The sequence below is a fragment of the Onychostoma macrolepis genome, chromosome 24 (genome assembly GCF_012432095.1).
Source record: "Onychostoma macrolepis isolate SWU-2019 chromosome 24, ASM1243209v1, whole genome shotgun sequence".
Classification (NCBI taxonomy): Eukaryota; Metazoa; Chordata; class Actinopteri; order Cypriniformes; family Cyprinidae; genus Onychostoma; species Onychostoma macrolepis.
The window spans coordinates 14,238,719-14,257,286 of NC_081178.1; the positions used below are offsets into that span (position 1 = coordinate 14,238,719).

The 18,568-nt window shown below is 36.8% G+C and overlaps 2 protein-coding genes across 3 annotated transcripts; both read right to left on the minus strand.

Moving 5' to 3' along the window:
* Positions 1 to 15: 15 nt before the first annotated feature.
* On the minus strand, positions 16 to 9,030 carry zfx (zinc finger protein X-linked). Its single transcript, XM_058765807.1, has 8 exons — positions 8,698 to 9,030; positions 7,033 to 7,131; positions 6,622 to 6,939; positions 5,372 to 5,524; positions 3,901 to 4,038; positions 3,689 to 3,823; positions 3,164 to 3,313; positions 16 to 2,351 (listed from the first exon to the last, which is right to left on the minus strand). The coding sequence occupies exons 2-8, from the start codon at positions 7,097 to 7,099 to the stop codon at positions 1,117 to 1,119; spliced, it is 2,196 nt and encodes a 731-aa protein (XP_058621790.1). The 5' UTR covers positions 7,100 to 7,131; positions 8,698 to 9,030; the 3' UTR covers positions 16 to 1,116.
* An 874-nt stretch (positions 9,031 to 9,904) lies between these two features.
* On the minus strand, positions 9,905 to 17,784 carry eif2s3 (eukaryotic translation initiation factor 2, subunit 3 gamma). 2 transcript variants are annotated; one of them, XM_058766021.1, is made up of 13 exons: positions 17,763 to 17,784; positions 17,359 to 17,427; positions 16,561 to 16,624; positions 16,347 to 16,474; positions 15,943 to 16,064; positions 15,281 to 15,375; positions 15,018 to 15,176; positions 13,177 to 13,311; positions 12,995 to 13,089; positions 12,691 to 12,835; positions 12,431 to 12,600; positions 10,408 to 10,580; positions 9,905 to 10,268 (listed from the first exon to the last, which is right to left on the minus strand). In XM_058766021.1, the coding sequence occupies exons 2-13, from the start codon at positions 17,425 to 17,427 to the stop codon at positions 10,205 to 10,207; spliced, it is 1,419 nt and encodes a 472-aa protein (XP_058622004.1). In that variant the 5' UTR covers positions 17,763 to 17,784; the 3' UTR covers positions 9,905 to 10,204. The 2 variants fall into 2 exon arrangements, with proteins under 2 accessions (XP_058622004.1, XP_058622005.1); XM_058766022.1 differs by lacking the exon at positions 17,763 to 17,784 and having other exon boundaries at positions 17,359 to 17,445.
* Between the last annotated feature and the right edge of the window lie 784 nt (positions 17,785 to 18,568).

The following is an 18,568-nucleotide window of genomic DNA, read 5'->3' on the forward strand; positions in this document are numbered from 1 at the left end:
AAATAAATAAACATCTTGGACACAAAATACTGTTTATTACTTCTGTATTTACAAATATTTCATATACACATAACATAACATTTTTTTTTTTAGAATCTCTTTATTCCAAATTATACATTTTCAGTATCTGTGTAAAAAATAAAATTTACCCTAAATGTCTTGATAATAATAATAATAATAATAATAATAGTAATAATTCAAGGGTGAGTTTTACAACAAACAGACCAAAAGCCGAACGGCCACATTCAAGATATACACAAACATACTAGCGTCTAAATTAAAATAAATTTAGATTAACCAGCCATTCGGCCTGATTTAATGTCTGCACACTTTGATTAAACCTCAAGATCTCTTGAGAGTCGAGTACTATTTGCAATATGATTTTTATTGGAAATGTTACCAAGAAACCGTGTCCTACATTAAACTGATTTTCTTTATTAAATAACTGCTGTTATTAGTAAATTAATGCACCAATGTTGTTGATGCATTTTATTCAGAGAACCAAAATAAAAGAAGGGTTTCCCAAAAGCCTATATCTGGTCTGAACAGCAATTTTTATTTTATTTTTCCTCAAATTAAAACTAATTTTTAGCGGCCATGGCATTTTTCAGTTCACTTTAATTAAACATTCTGCCCATCTGAAGCTGGTCGATAAAGCATTAGCACCGTAGTTTAATGACAACGGACGTCTTCAAGGCTATTCCCAAAACATTTGTACTTGTCAACGCATGTGCACAAACACGCAACAATCACCAAAGCGGTTCAAACATGTTTTGTGTAACATGCAATAAAGGAGTCATAATTCAAATTCATAACCAGACGCTCCAACACAAAACTTCACGGCATGTATGTCATCCACCCTTGATGGATTAGTATGCAAGTTTATCTATTTTCGCATTAATCTAAAGCTGGTCAGCTGATCAAGCATGGTTAATTAAACTTTTAAAAAAAAATGTGTCTTCAGAACATTGACGAGCAGTGTAACTTGCAACTGGACACATTAGATGGTTGCTTTTCTCTCTATTTTCTTACACTTACTGTTGGCTTTCCAACGGGCCTGAAGACTACAGCTACACCGAAACAGAGCTTTCCTTAATGGGTTTCTGATTGCAAAGGTCACATGGTAGGCATTAGGTCTTTATGATGCCGCATTATATGCTGATTCTTCTCTGACGGTCTGCGGAAGCCTTTCGAGCAGAAGTCACATCGGTGAGGATAGTCTTTGGTGTGAATGGAGATCACATGCCTCTTGAAACCAGATGCGTCGCCCGTGCTGTAGTCGCAATACTGGCACTGGTACACCCGGCGCTCCCGGTGGCCCTTGGACAAACTGGCACTGCCCAAAATTCTCTTACCTCCATGAGCACCGAGTCCAAACGTCTTCTTAAGACCCTTTTTGTCAGGAAACGCCTGCTGCTCCTTGGTGTGCACTGACAAAATATGCCGACTGAGAACAAACGGATCAGCGATTTTGAAATTGCAATGCCTGCACTGGTGTAACTTCTTGGCCTTATGAGCGGCCGAGTGCTTTTTGAGCTCGGATGGCCGGTGGAAGCCTTTTCCACAGACTTCACATTTATGTGGATAGTCTTTGGTGTGAACTGAAATGATGTGGCGCTTCAGGTCACTGGAATTGGAGCTTTTATGGTCACAGTGGGTGCACTGGTGTGTTTTGGCCTCCTCGTGTGTCAGTGCGTGTTGGAACAGCTCGTCAGGTTCGGCAAACGTCTGGAAACAGCGGTCACACTTGTAGGGCATCTCTTTGCTATGCTTGGTCTTAATGTGCGTCTTTAAGTTGGATGAGTCGGCTGATTTGTAGTCACAGTAAAGGCAGGAGTACGGTTTTTCGCCGGTGTGGGTTCTCATGTGTTTTTTCAGCTCTGAAGGATGCCGGAAACCCTTCCCACACTCCACGCAGATATGCGGGAAATTCTTGCTGTGAACGGCGAGAAGGTGTCGGTTTAGAAGTCCTTGTTCTGCCGTCTCATATTCGCAGAACTTGCATTTGTGCATTTTGGTGGTGGATGGCGGGATCTGAAGCTTGGATTCTCGGTGGTGGTGCTGCAGACGGTGGGAGAACAGCGCCGCCTGCTGGTGAAACTCTTTTCCGCAGACTTCACACTCAAATGGGGCTTTACTGCTGAGGGTGTGGATCTCCATGTGGTTGTGGAGACTGGCTTTTTTGTTAGTGGTGAAATCGCAGTCCGTGCACTGATATTTCTTTCGGTTTACGGCATCCTGATGGTGATTCTTGGTGTGGCGCTTGAGGAAACCACGCGACTTGAACTTCTTCCCACATAGCATACAAGGGTACACTGTAAGAGGCTGGCCGTAGGGTCCAATAATGATTGCTAAAGTTGAAAAAGTAAACCAAAATGAATATAATAGGTGACCCTGGAAGCACGGCTATATTTGTAGCAACAGCCAACAATACATTGTATGGGTCGAAGTGATTGATTTTTCTTTTATGTCAAAAATCATTAGGATATTAAGTAAAGATCATGTTCCATGAAGATATTTTGTAAATTTCCTACTGTAAATATATCAAAAACTTCATTTTTGTTAAGTAATATGCATTGCTAAGAACTTCAAGGTGATTTTCTCAATATTTGGATTTTTTTGCACCCTCCGATTCCAGATTTTCAAATAGTTTTATCTCGGCCAAATATTGTCCTATTTCCATTGATGTGTAAATCTAAATAAAATTTTAAAAAATTACACTTATGACTGGTTTTGTGGTCCAGGGTCACATATATGCTACAGTTGAAAGTTGTACAGTCTATAAGATTTTTTTTTTTTAATGCTTTTAAAATACAAAAATTTTAAGTATTTTAATGCTTTTAAAATACAAAAACAGTAATATTATGAAATTATCACGATTTAAGCAAAAAACAGTATTCGGTTTTAAAATGTAATTTATGATAGCAAAGCTGAATTTCAAAACATTTGTTTTGAAATACAAACCTTTTGCAACAATGTAAGTATTAAAAGTAATAAGTATTAATTTCTTTAATTAAAAAAAAAACACTGACCTTTTGAATGGTAATATTATTTAATAAAATAAAATATTTTATATTTAAAATGTATATTTAAATGTGATGAACATAATTAAATCCAAGAAAATATAACAAACACTGACAATTAAAATGTAGAAGAGATCTACCTGTCTGAACGTGGCGAAGTTCAGAGCGTTTTTTGCTCTTGTTCTTGCTTCGCTGACGACCGAGTCTTTCGATCATATCAGACTCATCAACGTGCAGTAAAGCACTTGCTGCTCCATTCCTGTTCTCACAGCTTTCACTCTCCTCCCCACCTGACAGACATTACACCATATTTAAAGGTTATAATGAGAAGCCATCCTATATTGCAGATTAAAGAAGATTACAAAGGGTTCGATTAATAAACTACAACTCATCTCAGTGACGAATTTGGTTGTTGGCATAAAGACTCCAAGTCTATTAGGAAGCCTGTCAATTTATCAGTTTAAATAAATGATCATCAAATTACTCAAACGAATTAAAAAAAGTACAAATGATTTAATAGACATAATTTAGGAGAATAATAGGTCACGTGCATATTCCTTTATAACAAACTGCACACAATTATTGTGATAAATATTGATTGTGGAAAAAACTGCACAATGCAACTTTTGAATATAACCTGAAAAATGTGTGTGTGTTTGACTAACTGTAAGCAGCTGCCCAAGCCACAGGCATGAAGTCTTTGCTGAGCGATGCATTGTCAAGTGTCCGCTGAGCATTTCCAGGGTCCTCACCCCCCACCACCACTTCCATGTAGACCTCATCTGTGATTTTAGCCACATCTGTTTGAGGAAAAACCCATAGTATCAGTTGGAGAAAACATTTTCACAACAAATCGACAAAGAGTAACAGGACTCACTGATGTCATCCTGGTTTTGACTGGCTTCACCCATAGACATGTACACCATCTTTTCTCTTATCGGCATTCCAGAGGGATCCACCAGCTCCACGGTTTCATCTACATCAAGCTCAGTGTCTCCTATGTCAACAGTGCCTCCTGTAAATTATCCATAAATCAATAAACACCAAATATATACAGTGCCCTCCACTAATATTGGCACCCTTAGTAAATGTGAGCAAAGGTGGCTGTGAAAATAAATTATCAATAAAGCATTTTTTTTTTTGATCTTTCATTCAGCAGAAAAAAAAAAAAAAAAAAAAAAATCACAAAGTTCTAACCTATCATTGAAGTTAAACAACTGAAAGTGGGGGGAAATCTTATTGTGAAATAAATCCTCTCTAGTTCATGTTGGCCACAATTACTGGCACCCAATTATTGCAACGTCCTTTTCCCAGGGTAACAGCTCTGAGTTTTCTCCTATAATGCCTGAAGAGTTTGGAGAAAACCTGATAAGAGATCAGAGACCATTTTCTTCATCCAGAATCGTTTAACCGTGGACATGGGGTACTTTTTGGGGGTGTGTCTCTCCTCAACCACCACTAGTGTGCAGCATCTACTTGGATGATGCGACGGCAGCCACAGGACAACGGCGCCAGTGCGCTCACCACGCACTAGCTACAGGTGGAGAGGAGAGAGAGATAGAGCCAATCAAGTGGATGGGGATTATTAGGAGGCCATGATTGACAAGGGCCAGTGGAGGGAATATGGCCAGGACACCGGGGTTACACCCCTACTCTTTACGATGAGTGTCATGGGATTTTTAATGACCACAGAGAGTCAGGACCTCGGTTTAACGTCTCATCCGAAAGACGGACACACGGACACACGATATAGACACATGTCCTCTTCCAGGCAGATTTGTAACATCTTTAGTTGATTGGAACCTCTTAATTGTTACCCTGATGGTGGAAATGGGGATTTTCAATGCTTTAGCTTTTGTCTTACAGCCACTTTCTATTTGTGATGCTCAACAATCTTGTTCTGCACATCAGAACTTTATTGTTTGGTTTTACTCCTTGTGATAGATGATTAAGGGAATTTGGCCTTTGTTTTCTTTATATTTATAATCCTTTGGAACAGGAAGTCATAGCTGGACAATTTCATGTTCATAATCACCCTGGTGAGCTAAAAAATATTTCACTCATAAGAATTTCTAGGGGTGCCAATAATTGTGGCCAACATGCATTGGAGAAAAACATTTATTTCATCATTAATTTTTCTCCCCACTTTCAATTGTTTTACTTCAATGAAAGGTTACAATTTTTGATTTTTTGAATGAAAGATCATCGATGCAGATTTATTTTCACAGCCGCCTTTGTTCGTATTTACCAAGGGTGCTAATATTAGTGGAGGGCACTGTATACACACTAAAATAAAATGTGTTTGAAATAAACTCTGTAATGCAGACTTGAAGAGAGTTCTAACATACCCAAGTCTTCCTCCTCTGGGTGAGCCTTGATGATGTACACTTTGATGACCTCTTGACCCTCATCATCCTTCTCCACATCCTCCGGGTCTTCTAAAGTGCCCTCAATAGTAACTTTAGCATCCTCATCAGAAACCACCTTTCCAGTCTCATCCACTGAAATAAAATCAAGACAAACGACGGTGACAAACAAGCAACATCCATGTTCTTGCATACTGCATACTGTATCATTAAATGGTGTAAAGAATAAAGCAAATAAATCATGCGTTACGTTTACCACATGTTCAACACAAAGTGGAAGCTTTAAACCGCAGCAACAGTAATATAATAAAAAGCACTTGTATTTAATAAATCATTAACTTTAGCAATAACAGTAGTCTGCTACAGGATAAAAAAAAATTAAAAAGGTGATTGCAACATTTTCTCTTACAATTCTGACTCTTTTTTTCTTGCAACTCTGATAATTCTGATAATTATTTTGATGTTAACACCAGTAAAAATTCTATACTACTTCATCCAAACAAATTAAATCCAAAAACACTAACAGCTACAATCAATTATTTTTAGTGATACATGATAAAGTGAATTTAGGCATCACAATATTATAATATGGTTTGGAAATTTGCTAAAGTTTAGATTTAACAATGTTTTTAAACTAATTATTAATATTATTAAGTTAATTATTAAATTAACTTCAAGTGAGTTTTAGATGATGGCAAATATAATCTAAATGTAAAACTAGAGCAAATGAGCATGCACAGTTATATAATTAATATTAATGAAATAAGATTTCATTTTTATTATTAATAAAAAAAGAAAACAATAAAATAAATAATAATAATAATAAATGGCCAATAACTGATATGGTACCAATATATTCTGCATCTCAAATAATAATAATAATAATAATCAGAAAAAAAAATTCTTTCAACAAGACTTAATACAGTCTGAAGGTGTGTCATATAGCAAAATTTAAAAAAAAAAAATTCCATTGTCTATAGTCACTAGTGTAGCGATGCATGAAGCACAGAAGTCACTTCCAAACCAAGCAGCTTTCTGTTAGTCAGCACAGCAAATTCAATGGATAAACTTGAACCCGTTGTGAAATTTATGTGAGGAAATCTTTTGCCATCACTTGGATTCCCTTTAAAATAACTGGATTTCGCTTACAAAAAAGTGCCAAACAACAGTGCATGTGTATCCACAGATCTTTTCCAACTAATGTTCTATTCTGATTGGCTGAAGCCACTCACAAGAGATCATGAGGTAGTCTCCACAGGTGTCAGGATCCTCCTGTACCTGAGCGTCAGTCACCACATCAACCTGCAGTCCTTCCTCCTCCAGAGCCACATCATCGGGAGACATCACACAGGTCTCCACAGCAATGGTGCCAAGCTCTTCGTCTTCATCTGTGCATGGCACGTACTCCGCCACCACATCCTCGATAGCTTCCTGGATGACCAGCTCCTCATGGGCAAGGCCGTGCACCACAATCTTCTCACCCTCCACGTCAGAAACGAGAACCGACTCCTGCAGTTCTACCACCACCTCGTCTTCTTCTCCATCGCACTCTTCATGTAGAAGAACCCATAAATTCACACATGCATATCTTTACACTCATAAAACAACAATCTGGGAGGCTTCATCAGTCATTGTTTGTTTACCTGTCTCATGGAATATGATCTTGGGCTCATGGGAATGGAGAGAGAGAGCCGTTACATCTTCATCCATTGTCTCCGCCGGTCATCAGCATAATATAAGACCTACAGGAACAACATGCAAAAGGAAATAAAACCCATCAACACAATACGAACATGAAAGTCTAATTATTTAGTAAGAATATTTAGTTCTTTCCCATCACTAAAGCAATTTATTCCAGTTTATTCAAGTAATTCAATGATTATGCAGTACATTTTTATATCCCAATCACATATATGTCTTGATATATTGCATAAATAATAAATATATATATCTTTTTTAAGAGTAGAATCATAAATAATTTTATTTAAATTTAATAACACGGTTAAATGTAAGATTTAGTATATTTCAAAATGAATATCTGTCCTTCATACTTTGCATCATTATACTGTAATGCCTTAATTCACTTGTAGTGTTTTAAATGACTGATTTTAGTTAGTTAGTAGTGTTTAATTTAGTGCTGTCAATTGATTAATCGCAATTAATCGCATCCAAAATAAAAAGGTTTTTGTTTACATAATATGTGTTTGAACTGTGTATGTTTGTTATGTATATATATATATATATATATATATATATATAAATAAACACACACACACACACATGTATATATTTAAGAGAAATATTCTGTTTATATATTAGATATAATATATTAATATAAACATATACTGTATGTGTGTGTATTTATATATACATAAATACACAGTACACACAAACATATATTATGAAAACAAAAACTTTTATTTTGTATGCGATTAATCGTGATTAATCGTTTGACAGCACTAGTTTTATTTTATTTTGACAAACTGTGTAGAATGTTAATAATGGTCAACGTTTATATCAGTTATAGCCCATAACATGAAAATAATTATAAAATGTAATTTTATATTGCAATAAATTCTTCATAATGGAATTCATTAAATCATATTTAAATGTATTTTTTTTAAATAATCAAATTATTAATACATCCAAGTACCTGATCATGACCAGTGGATATTTCTGAAAGTCTAGTACACCCTTAGGTAGAAATACTTTAAATTACAACACAAGCAGATTTATTTTCCAAGCTACTGAGGTAAAAAAAAAATAACTACACAATAGGAATGACCTTATTATACTTTTAGTACAGCAGCTGTAAGGCAAACAGGCTAAACACGAATCCCATAATCTGATACTGTAATGCAGTGTTGACGCTTCTGTGACAGTGAAGGGCGTAGCACAACGCCCCGCCCACTGTTATAAATAACAAGACACGCCCCCTTTCGCGATCATCGCCATTTTGAATAAATTAAAATAATTCCTCAAAACTCATAAATAAACACTTAAGTGTCCGCACAATTACACTCAATATGACCTGCAACACAGTTATAGTTTGCGTAATGCATTTGAACATTAGGTCAATGTGTAGTTGCTTTTGAATCAGTCAAGCGGGTCTTGAGAGCGTCGTCTCCGCGGCCTACTGTAGGCCTCTGAAGGCCGCGGCTCGGTGCTAACAAAGGCCTACGCGCCATTACAACGACGTTAATCTCTCAAACAGATAAACACGTATTTCACTCACACTCCAAAATATCGCATCAGACGCTAATCTAACAAATATTAACGTTCATATTCTGTTAAACACAGCGGCCTACCTTTTGTGTTTTTTTTTTGTTTCGTTTCCAAGGCCGTACGGGTTTCCTTCTCCCACCCCCAGACTCGGGCAGAGAGCAGACGGGGCTCTTGTGTGAGCAGGGCGGGCCGCCGCGGAGCGCGGAGGGGAGGGGCCGAGTCTGATGCGCTCCGCGGCGCTGCAGCCTCCAGCTCCGCCGGAGATTACACCGCCTTCAGAGGCGCACGTCACTGCCTCGGAGCCGCAGGAAAATGCGGAAGGAGTCTCAGACAGGTGGCCGCAGTCCGGCTCTTTTGGCAGGCCGGCAAACTGCGTTTTCTCTGCGCGCTGGCGATTTTAAAACTAGGCCGTATTGACTAAAACCAAACGAAGGAGTTTGCTTTTGTTTAGCGCTTGTGAGGGAGTATTTGTGGGCTTTATTTTGTGGTGGCGTATGATGCGCCATGATTAGCGAGCTCGGGATATTAGCCAGTTATGGATTTATGGCATATAAAATGGTTTAAATGACCATAAAGGCTTATTAGGAAAGTTGTTTTGGGTTGAAAATATTTGCTGCGTAGCACATTTACACTGTTTAGTGCGTGTACGGTTACTGACAGAATCTTTTCTTTTTATAAGGACGCTTGAACAAATGTCAGTTTGATGTAACATTAGCTTTTATGAACACTAACTATTAACATACATTAAAAACAATCAAATATACATAAACAATACAAAAAAATAATAATACGAGAGTATATAAGAAATACGTAATGATAATATTAATACTCAGATTTAGCTAAACGATGTGGTAGGCTAGAGATAATCAGATCGAGTTTAATCTCCTAACACCATTAAATACTATAACTGAGGTTATTAAGGTATAATGCTGCCAAACGTTTAAGACACAACTGCTGCTCATTCAAAAGCCTCAAAATCCTGCTACTACATGCTTATAGATTCCCTTTAACGTGCTTTTAATATACAATATTTGTTCAGGATATTTAAGTTTAATCAAAGGTGTAGGAACCATCAATCTGTTGTGTACCCCCACTTATAAATAATCATTACTTATTGACTCACCCCACACTTTCAAATGGCTTTGGGTGCTATTAATAACCCTGCATGTCATACTGCAATAAGTACTACATGCCATACTACATTGCTCTTATTCTTGAGAATAAGGTTTTAATAGTAATTGTAGTGGTTGAAATGAAGCACCATTTTCAGAAAACAGAGCACACAAATAGTTTGATCCAAAAGGTTTTTATTAGTCATCACTGAAAGATGTTGACTATATCTTTGTCAAGCCAAGGAATATTGTTTTCATTGCATTTCTCATATAAATGACACCAATCCTTCCACAGAGGATAGTGAACATCTTAAAATACAGGGCCAGTGCGTTCCTATCAAAAAGAGCCTTTCCCTTCACTCTGCGCCGATGACGAAACGCGCTGGCCTGTGCACGAGTGTGTGTGTGTGTGAAAATGATTTAATAATTATGTCCGGCAGAGAGACAGTGCGAGCCATTGAAAGAATGTGGTCACTCCTCAATCATCGTCGACTGTGGGTGTGATGGTCACCCCTCTCCTGATCTGACCCCATCCGATCAAACTAGAGAAGAGAAACAAGTCAATGACTGTACAAACTGCATTCATGAAAAGTGGAAAATATAAATCATAAAACAAGTTTCTGATCTAACTGTGCATGATTCATTGATGCACGTTATTCCGCTGAATAAAAATGTGCTCACCGCCAATGTTTCTCCACTCTGCGACTCAAGGCGATCTTCTCCCCCACCTCTGTGCACACAGGGTTAGTGAGCACAATCTTGGCCAAATCAGCTTTCACTGCACTCACACGGCCTCCTGTAGACAGCGAGCCAATGTTTACCATCAGCACCTCATTCTTCGACAGCTTCTGAACCTGTTGGCCAAATAAGTATGAAAATCAAAAACTGTAATAGCATTCAAAATAGAGCAAAAGTACAGTGAAATCAGAATCCTTATTAATTAGTGCTGTCAAATCAATTAATTGCGATTAATCATATTCAAAATAAAAGTCTGCGTTTATGTACTGTGTGACCCTGGACCACAAAACCAGTCATAAGGGTAAATTTTTTGAAATGGAGATTTATACATCTTCTGAAATTTTTGTAATATTTGGCCAAGTATTAAAAAAAACAAACAAAAAAAAACAATATTGAGAAAATCGCATTTAAAGTTGTCCAAATGAAGTTCTTAATGCATATTACTAATCAAAATGAAGTTTTGATATATTTACAGTTGAAAATTTACAAAATATCTTCATGGAACATGATCTTTACTTAATATCCTAATGATTTTTGGCATAAAAGAAAAATTGGTAATTTTGACCCATACAGTGTATTGTTAGGTATCGCTACAAATATACCCCAGCGACTTATGACTGTTTTTTTGGTCCAGGGTCACATATGCGCGTGTATTCATTTCTAAATATATACACGTGTGTGTGTGTGTGTATATATATATATATATGTATATGTATTAACATGCATAGTACAAACACACATATAATATGTAAACAAAACCTTTATTTTGGATCCAATTTATTGCGATTAATCGATTTGACAGCACTATTATTAATATAAAAGAAACTAATTATAAACATTACATACAACAATTCAAAAGTTTTGGGTCAGTCATATTTGGTTTAAGTAAAACAAAATTATCAAAAGAATCAGAATCAATGCTGAAAATGTACAAATGTATATGACTGTGTCCTAACCAGATGGAATGTAAGATTTCAGCAACAAGCAATTTGTCCGTATCAGATGTGACAAAGTTAATCAAATATCACAGCAAATCAGGTATATCAGCCAATTAGCAGCTCTCTTCGAACTGCACTTGCCGCAAAATAGATAACCCAATTAATTAAATTAAAAATTAAACCCTTTATAACTATTAAAAGTATATACTGAGTAACTGAAACCATTTTCTGTCATAAGATACACATTGGCTCACTGATTTCATAGTTTAAACATTATTTTATTTTCAAGGTCTGAATGGTAAACTATCTGTCTCTGTGGCTTTCAGCAAGGCTATCAGTGTCACGCAAAATGATCGAACTCACATTAAACCCATTTAACATTAAATAAAGCGCATAATCAGTATCTGAGATTTGTGTCATAGTTTGTATGTTCTCGTACCAGCTGCGGCGTCACAAATAGAAACAGCATCTAAAACAGAATCCCTTGTCGCTTGAAGCATATAACCTAACAGTTGGTTAGGACAAAAACCATTAAATCTTGTCACGTCTGGTTAGAACAGTGTAATGGTTTCCACCAAAAACATTAATTAACATTTTCAACTTTGACCCAAAAAAATAAATAAAACTGTAGTAATGACTGTTGAAAACTCAGCTTTGCCATCACAGGAATAAATTACATTTTTTAGAATATATCCAAATAGAAAATAATATGTTTGAACATACTATTTAAAACTGTAATAATATTTCACAATATTAATGTTTATTAACTGTGTTTTTGATCAAATAAATGCAGCCTCTGTGATATTTCTTTCAAAAACAAACAAACGAAATCTTACAGACCCAAATCTTTAGCAACAATATGCATATTATGTCTGTTGTGCTAGAATTAAGCTTGAAATAACACCATTATGAAGCTTAAGCATTAAGAGTGGACTACATGAAACAAAACTAAATTCTCATCTCATTCATAAGGATGTTGAAAAACAAAGTTAACATTTGTTTTGATAATACAACAATAAAATCTTTACCTTGGCTGCCTTCTTGTCACCCTCAGTGCGCACACCAAGCAGCCTTCTTAAAAGGAAGTAGGAGATCTCAAGCTCTGTGAAGATCTCAGGAAGAGCCCCCACAGCACCGAGGACCTGGCCCACCATACGATCTGCTCTGCACAGTGTGGGGTCAATCTTGGTGCCAACACCTGCAAAAGACAATGTGCGTAACAAACATTAAATAATGTAACAATAACACACACAATTAGAAGACTGCAGTAATGTTTAAGTCTGCATACCAATAAGGCCACCAGGAGCAGCATACTGGAGGTCATTATGTTCAGCAAACAGGGAGACAATTTTGGAGAAGATAGGTTTGCACATTAGTTTCCCTTCATGGTCCTTAGAAACAATACCTGGTCTGACCTCAATCTCCTGTCCAACCTTGAACCAAAATAAACAGAGAAGAACAGCATGAAAAGAGGAACAGAAATAGCAACAGCAAAGCAGAAGCCTGATAGTCTTACAATGAAAGTGCTTTAGGAATTGTGGGACGGTGGAAAAATACTTGGCATAAATTGGATCAAACAATTCCAAAGTTACCTTCAGGACTCCTTTGAGGATACTTCCTCCAGCTACACCACCTTTCAGATCATCTACTTCACAGCCAGGCTTATTGACATCAAATGACCTGATTACTGTTGGGGGAAATAAGAACAGTCGCTCATCTAAACTTTGCCACAGAGCACAGCGAGTCCTCTTTAGTAATATTGAGGGTCTCTTACCAATAAGGCGAGGCTCAGAGGTGAAGTCGCGGACAGGCACAGGGATCTTATTTACAATGTACTCGCAGACAACCTCAATGTTGTACTTGAGCTGGGCTGAGATCGGGATGATTGGAGCTCCCTCTGCTACTGTGCCTATAGGAAAATAAATCAAAGGAAAAATCTTATTATAATGTGACAGTTTTTAAATCAGTCTATACTCATCCAGGGCATTTAGAGGACACATAAAAGAGTAACAGAATGTCCATGTTATTGGATAGTTCGCTCAAAATTACCATTGTGTCATCATCTACTCATCCTCATGTAATAGATTTGAATTGACAGTATTTTGGAGTTTTTGTTGGATTTGTATGTCGGAGGTCCTGACAGACCGACTTACTTTGATTATATGAAAGAAAAAAAGATCCAGAATTTTCAAAAACAAAAATTTAAAACTTGTGTTCAACAGAAAAAGCAAAGTCACACAAGTCAAACGATATGAGAGTGAGTAAATGAGGACCAATTTTGGATTTTGGATGAACTATCTGTTTCCAGTTTCAATTTCAGGCAAAGAAGTCTTTGGCAAGAAAAACTTTGCCAGACGCATTTAGAATTAGATCAAATGCAACAGTAAAGTCTTTCAGAATGTTACAGTAAATTTCTATTTCAAATAAATGCAATTTTTAACATTGACAATAATGAGAAGAAATGTTTCTTGATCACCAAAGGGGTCATGAACTGAGAAATCAAAATCCCCATGATCTTTTGATATTTAAGAGATCCTGACATGCTGTAAGTTTCAGAACTCAAAACTCTCGTTAGTCTAAAAACAGATTATATTGAAGCCAGTCTGCCAAAACTCTGCATCTTCAGAAGAAGATCAACGGCTGCTTCTTAGTGTTGTCAAAAGTACCGGCTGTGATACCATTCGGTACTGAAATTTAAAAATAAAAGTACATATTCCGGTAACATTTGAGCCCTTATGAACGGATTCTTAAACAGCGCTGATTGGCCATAGTGTTCACGTGCTCAATAGATAGCCTATGACTGTGATTGGCTACAATGATCATCGGCTTTCAAATGCTCCCCGTGTGCTTCTGTGTGAGCCGCGCTCGGTGAAGAGCGTGAAGCAATGATCACTGAAGCCAATCACAGTCATATCTGTTGAGCGTGTGAACACATTGGCCAATCAGATCTGTTCAAGAATCCACTCAACAGCGCTCAAACGTTAGCTGGAAATGGATGTTTTTAAAATTTCAGGATAACGCGGTCAGTACTTTTGACAACACTACTGCTTCTACAGCGCTGCCTGTTTAGCCCCGCCCACTGATTCGCACACATAGTGTAAATAGCAAGGGAGGCAAACGTAGGTCTACACAGAAACCAAACTATACACTTTATTTGATGAACCACATCAGTAAAAACTCTGTCCTTTGTTCACTTCATTTTACCCTGGATTCGTTTACAAACAAGGCACAATTCATTGTTGAGTATTTACTGAGTATTTATGCATTTTTAAACTGTAGGCTGTCAAACATACACAACTGTTAGCCAATCATACCAGTGAGCGTTTACTTCCGAGTCTACAATCCTATAGCCGCCTAATACATCTTAATTATGTTGGGGGTTTTTTTATGTAAACATCTTGATAACATTGTAAGTGGACCTCAGAGAACCGTACAAAATAAAAAAACAAAGGCAGTTCATGTATAAAAATAACTAACAAAAACCAACAAACATTTGAACAGTAGCATGTACACTTCTCCCAAATTCATAATCGGCAATGATACTGTTATGGTCTCCTGTTCAACTACCAGCAAATCCATGACAATTCAGAATAGCACGAAAGCTAAATCTCTTACCCTGCACAAAAGCCAGGATCTGTTCATACTGCTCTTTGGCCTGACTCTCTTTCACCAAGTCGATTTTATTCTGCAGAATCAGTATGTGCTTGAGCTTCATGATCTCAATGGCAGCCAAATGCTCTGACGTCTGTGGCTGAGGGCATGATTCATTGCCAGCTGAAAGAGTAAAGAAGGTCATTAGCCACTCATACAACATGATAACAGCTGTGTTCATTATTTGCAAGTCAAAAACCACAACAGGTTGCAAGGTAAACACTCACCGATTAGGAGCAGCGCAGCATCCATGACAGCAGCACCGTTTAACATGGTGGCCATCAAGATGTCGTGACCCGGGCAATCCACAAATGAGACATGTCTAAAAAGACAAAAAGAATCAGGATGTGTGGGGAAACCAACGCTTGGATCACAAAAACTGAATATGGAGATTGCATATATGGAAATAACACATTGATTAGACCAGTGGTTCTCAAAGTGGGGCACAGGAAAAAATAAAGCAGTGGCAAAAGTGCCTTTTATAAAGTGGCACCGAATGCCAATTCCTCTGAATCTTTCTTCTTCAGACTTGGTACCATTTGACGTAGAAGAACCTTGCCATACTAGAAAAACATCTCTTCAGCGGATGGCATCACAAGCTGCTATTGTGAACTTGCCACCCCCCTTCAAGAGCAACACACACACCGTGTCTACACCAGACAAAACCATTGTTGCTTTGCATCGCATCAGCTAAAAGCCATCTAAACTGGATGTGACAAAGCGACTGTTGCAAATCCATTTGCCAGTTCACATGATTAACTGCATATACATCATTCATTTTTAGGTTTAATATACATTTATACTAATGTAAAACAAACAAACACCAAAGCCATGTATGCCAGATGATTATTTTGTAAAGTTTCAATGTAAATGTATACAACCAACATACCGGACTAATTTGAAGTTGCCTTTGGTGCCAGAAATGTCTGTGGGGAACTCATCAGGTGTGCTGCTGCCACATGACCTGTAACACTCCGGCCGTGGACAACTTGGATCATCCAATTTATACACCTAAATAAGGGATTCAATACAAAACATATGAACTTTAAGCAAAAGACACAAACATTAATCAATCAATCAATCCGTCAGAAATAAATACTTCACATTTATTCAAAAGAAATAACTTGTAACAGCCTCACTTAGAGGGAAAAAAATTTTTTTTTTCCTAAAAAGGGAAGCTGTAATTTGCTGTTGCAAGCTTAAATTGAATCAAATAATTGCTATTGCTAGCTTCTGACTCAGAGTGTAGCTTGCAATAATTATTTTAGAGAGATTCGTGAACAACGCAATTACCTTAGCATTAGCATATCCCAACTTGATTGTAATGTTTCTCTCCAGCTCATTTTTGAATCTGACAGTGTGAACTCCAGAGATCGCTTTCACCACAGTTGATTTTCCGTGGGCTACATGACCAATAGTTCCTAGAGACAAATAGATAGGTATTATTAATTTCACGTGACATTTGTTTGCATGCAAAGCAGCACAAAACAGTAAAAAGAAATCTCACCTATGTTTATTGTGGCTTGTCTGCTGATGATCTCTTGGGACAGAGGAGTTAGTTTACTCACATCCTATAAGGCATTACAGATTTGTTAATGCTAATCATCAAGAAAAGGAAGTATGACAAGCTGTTTCATGTGTAACTTTAAGAAAAAGATATCAACGTCAAAAACATCAGTACTGACAAGCATCAAAACATATAAACCAATCCGTTCATGAGCGACAACTACTAGAAATAAATACTTCATTCTTCAAAACTTGTAACAGCCCCTCTTAGAGAAAAACAAGTTTTCCCACTAAAAAGAGGGAAGCTGCACTTTGCTGTTGCAAGCTTAAATTGAATCAAATAATTGCTATTGCTAGCTTTTGATTCAGAGTGTAGCTTGCAATAATTGTTCACTTAATTTCAAGTAATTCATAAATAAGTCACAGTAACAAAAAAAAAATACGAGTTAACTGCAAAGAAACGGCTTGCCATAAGGGAACATTAACATTGGACGTCGGACGTCAGACGTCAGAATTAATTTGAATAGAAGTATGCAAGATTAGTACCTAAACAAAGAAGCACATGACTGGAACTATATTAAACACAATGACATTTGGGTTTCACAACATTTTCTCATAATTTCAACACGGGGTCCTTCTCCATCGCCGAATGAATCATGTGGTGAGCTTTCACCGGTACAGCTAACAAGCACGCCTGCTATCATCACAGAGTACAAAACCACTTAACTCGACCTATCGATACAGCTAGTACTTTTAGAACATGTTATACTACAAATACGAACAAAAGATGAAGACTTACTAATGTACTAAGGTCTTGTTTAGAAAGATGAGGCTGACCCAACGTTGTTCCAGACTCGTCGCCCGCCATCTTGATAGAAAAGGAATGGAAGTTTGACCAAGCAAACGCCTGACCGTTTTTTACAAATACATGTGTGGCATTAAAGCATATCCCGTTAAATTATTTTGAAGTGCTTGATATATACATATAGATAGTGTTCGATGTTTCACTACTACACGGCATAAAACCATAAAATAAAATAGATAATTATAAATTAATTTATCTGAAGGCGTCCTGAAGGCATGGGATGATGCAATCAGTTTCTAGAAAACCCAGTAAACCCCAAGACGGAGAGAAAATCAATCCTAGATTATAATTAACATAAACAAACTTAAAATACCAACATCACCAGCAGCGTAATTTACCTAATATATGATTAACGTCTACAAACTTGAACACACGTTGGATCGACGCGAATAAAACCAGGGTCCGTCTTATGGTTATGACGTCACACGTTTTGTAGTTTTAAATCACTATCTATCTATCTATCTATCTATCTATCTATCTATCTATCTATCTATCTATCTATCTATCTGACTATCCAAATCAACTTAATAATATCATACGTTTTATAGCCTACCTCATAAAGAAACATATCACTGTGTAATTAGTCTAAACATATTTTTTGATGTTCCCATGCTGACATAGATGGGCCTCTGTTTGTTTTTTAATTAATTATAAAGAATTCCAAGCACCACAAAACTGCTCGTCCCCAAAGCCATGTACAGAGGAAAGTGCTTTATTTTGAATAAAATACAATAATGTATATATGATGTAAATGGCAGAATAAAACAAAATGCTGAATAAATATTATAAAATATATAATGAAAACAGTGGTCCCCTGGAGTTGTGTCACTGGTGTTACCGTTTAGCAAAAATATCTTATTTTGAAATAAAAATCATGCTGATGACATCACTTGGCTTCCTCCTTACTTTTTTCTAGACATCTATGAAAAAAGGCCCATATTATGTCCACTGTTTCTTTTCAGTTATCAGAACTTTTCTCATTTATCTCATGATTTCATATGAAGCTTTTAGTTGACGTCACTGGTATGACCTATTTATTGTTAGGGAATTGTAAAAAAAAAAAAAAAAAAAAGTAATATACAAATGGATTAAACTACTTAATTTAGTGAGTATACCATGATTCACAACATGTGGTTTGAGATCT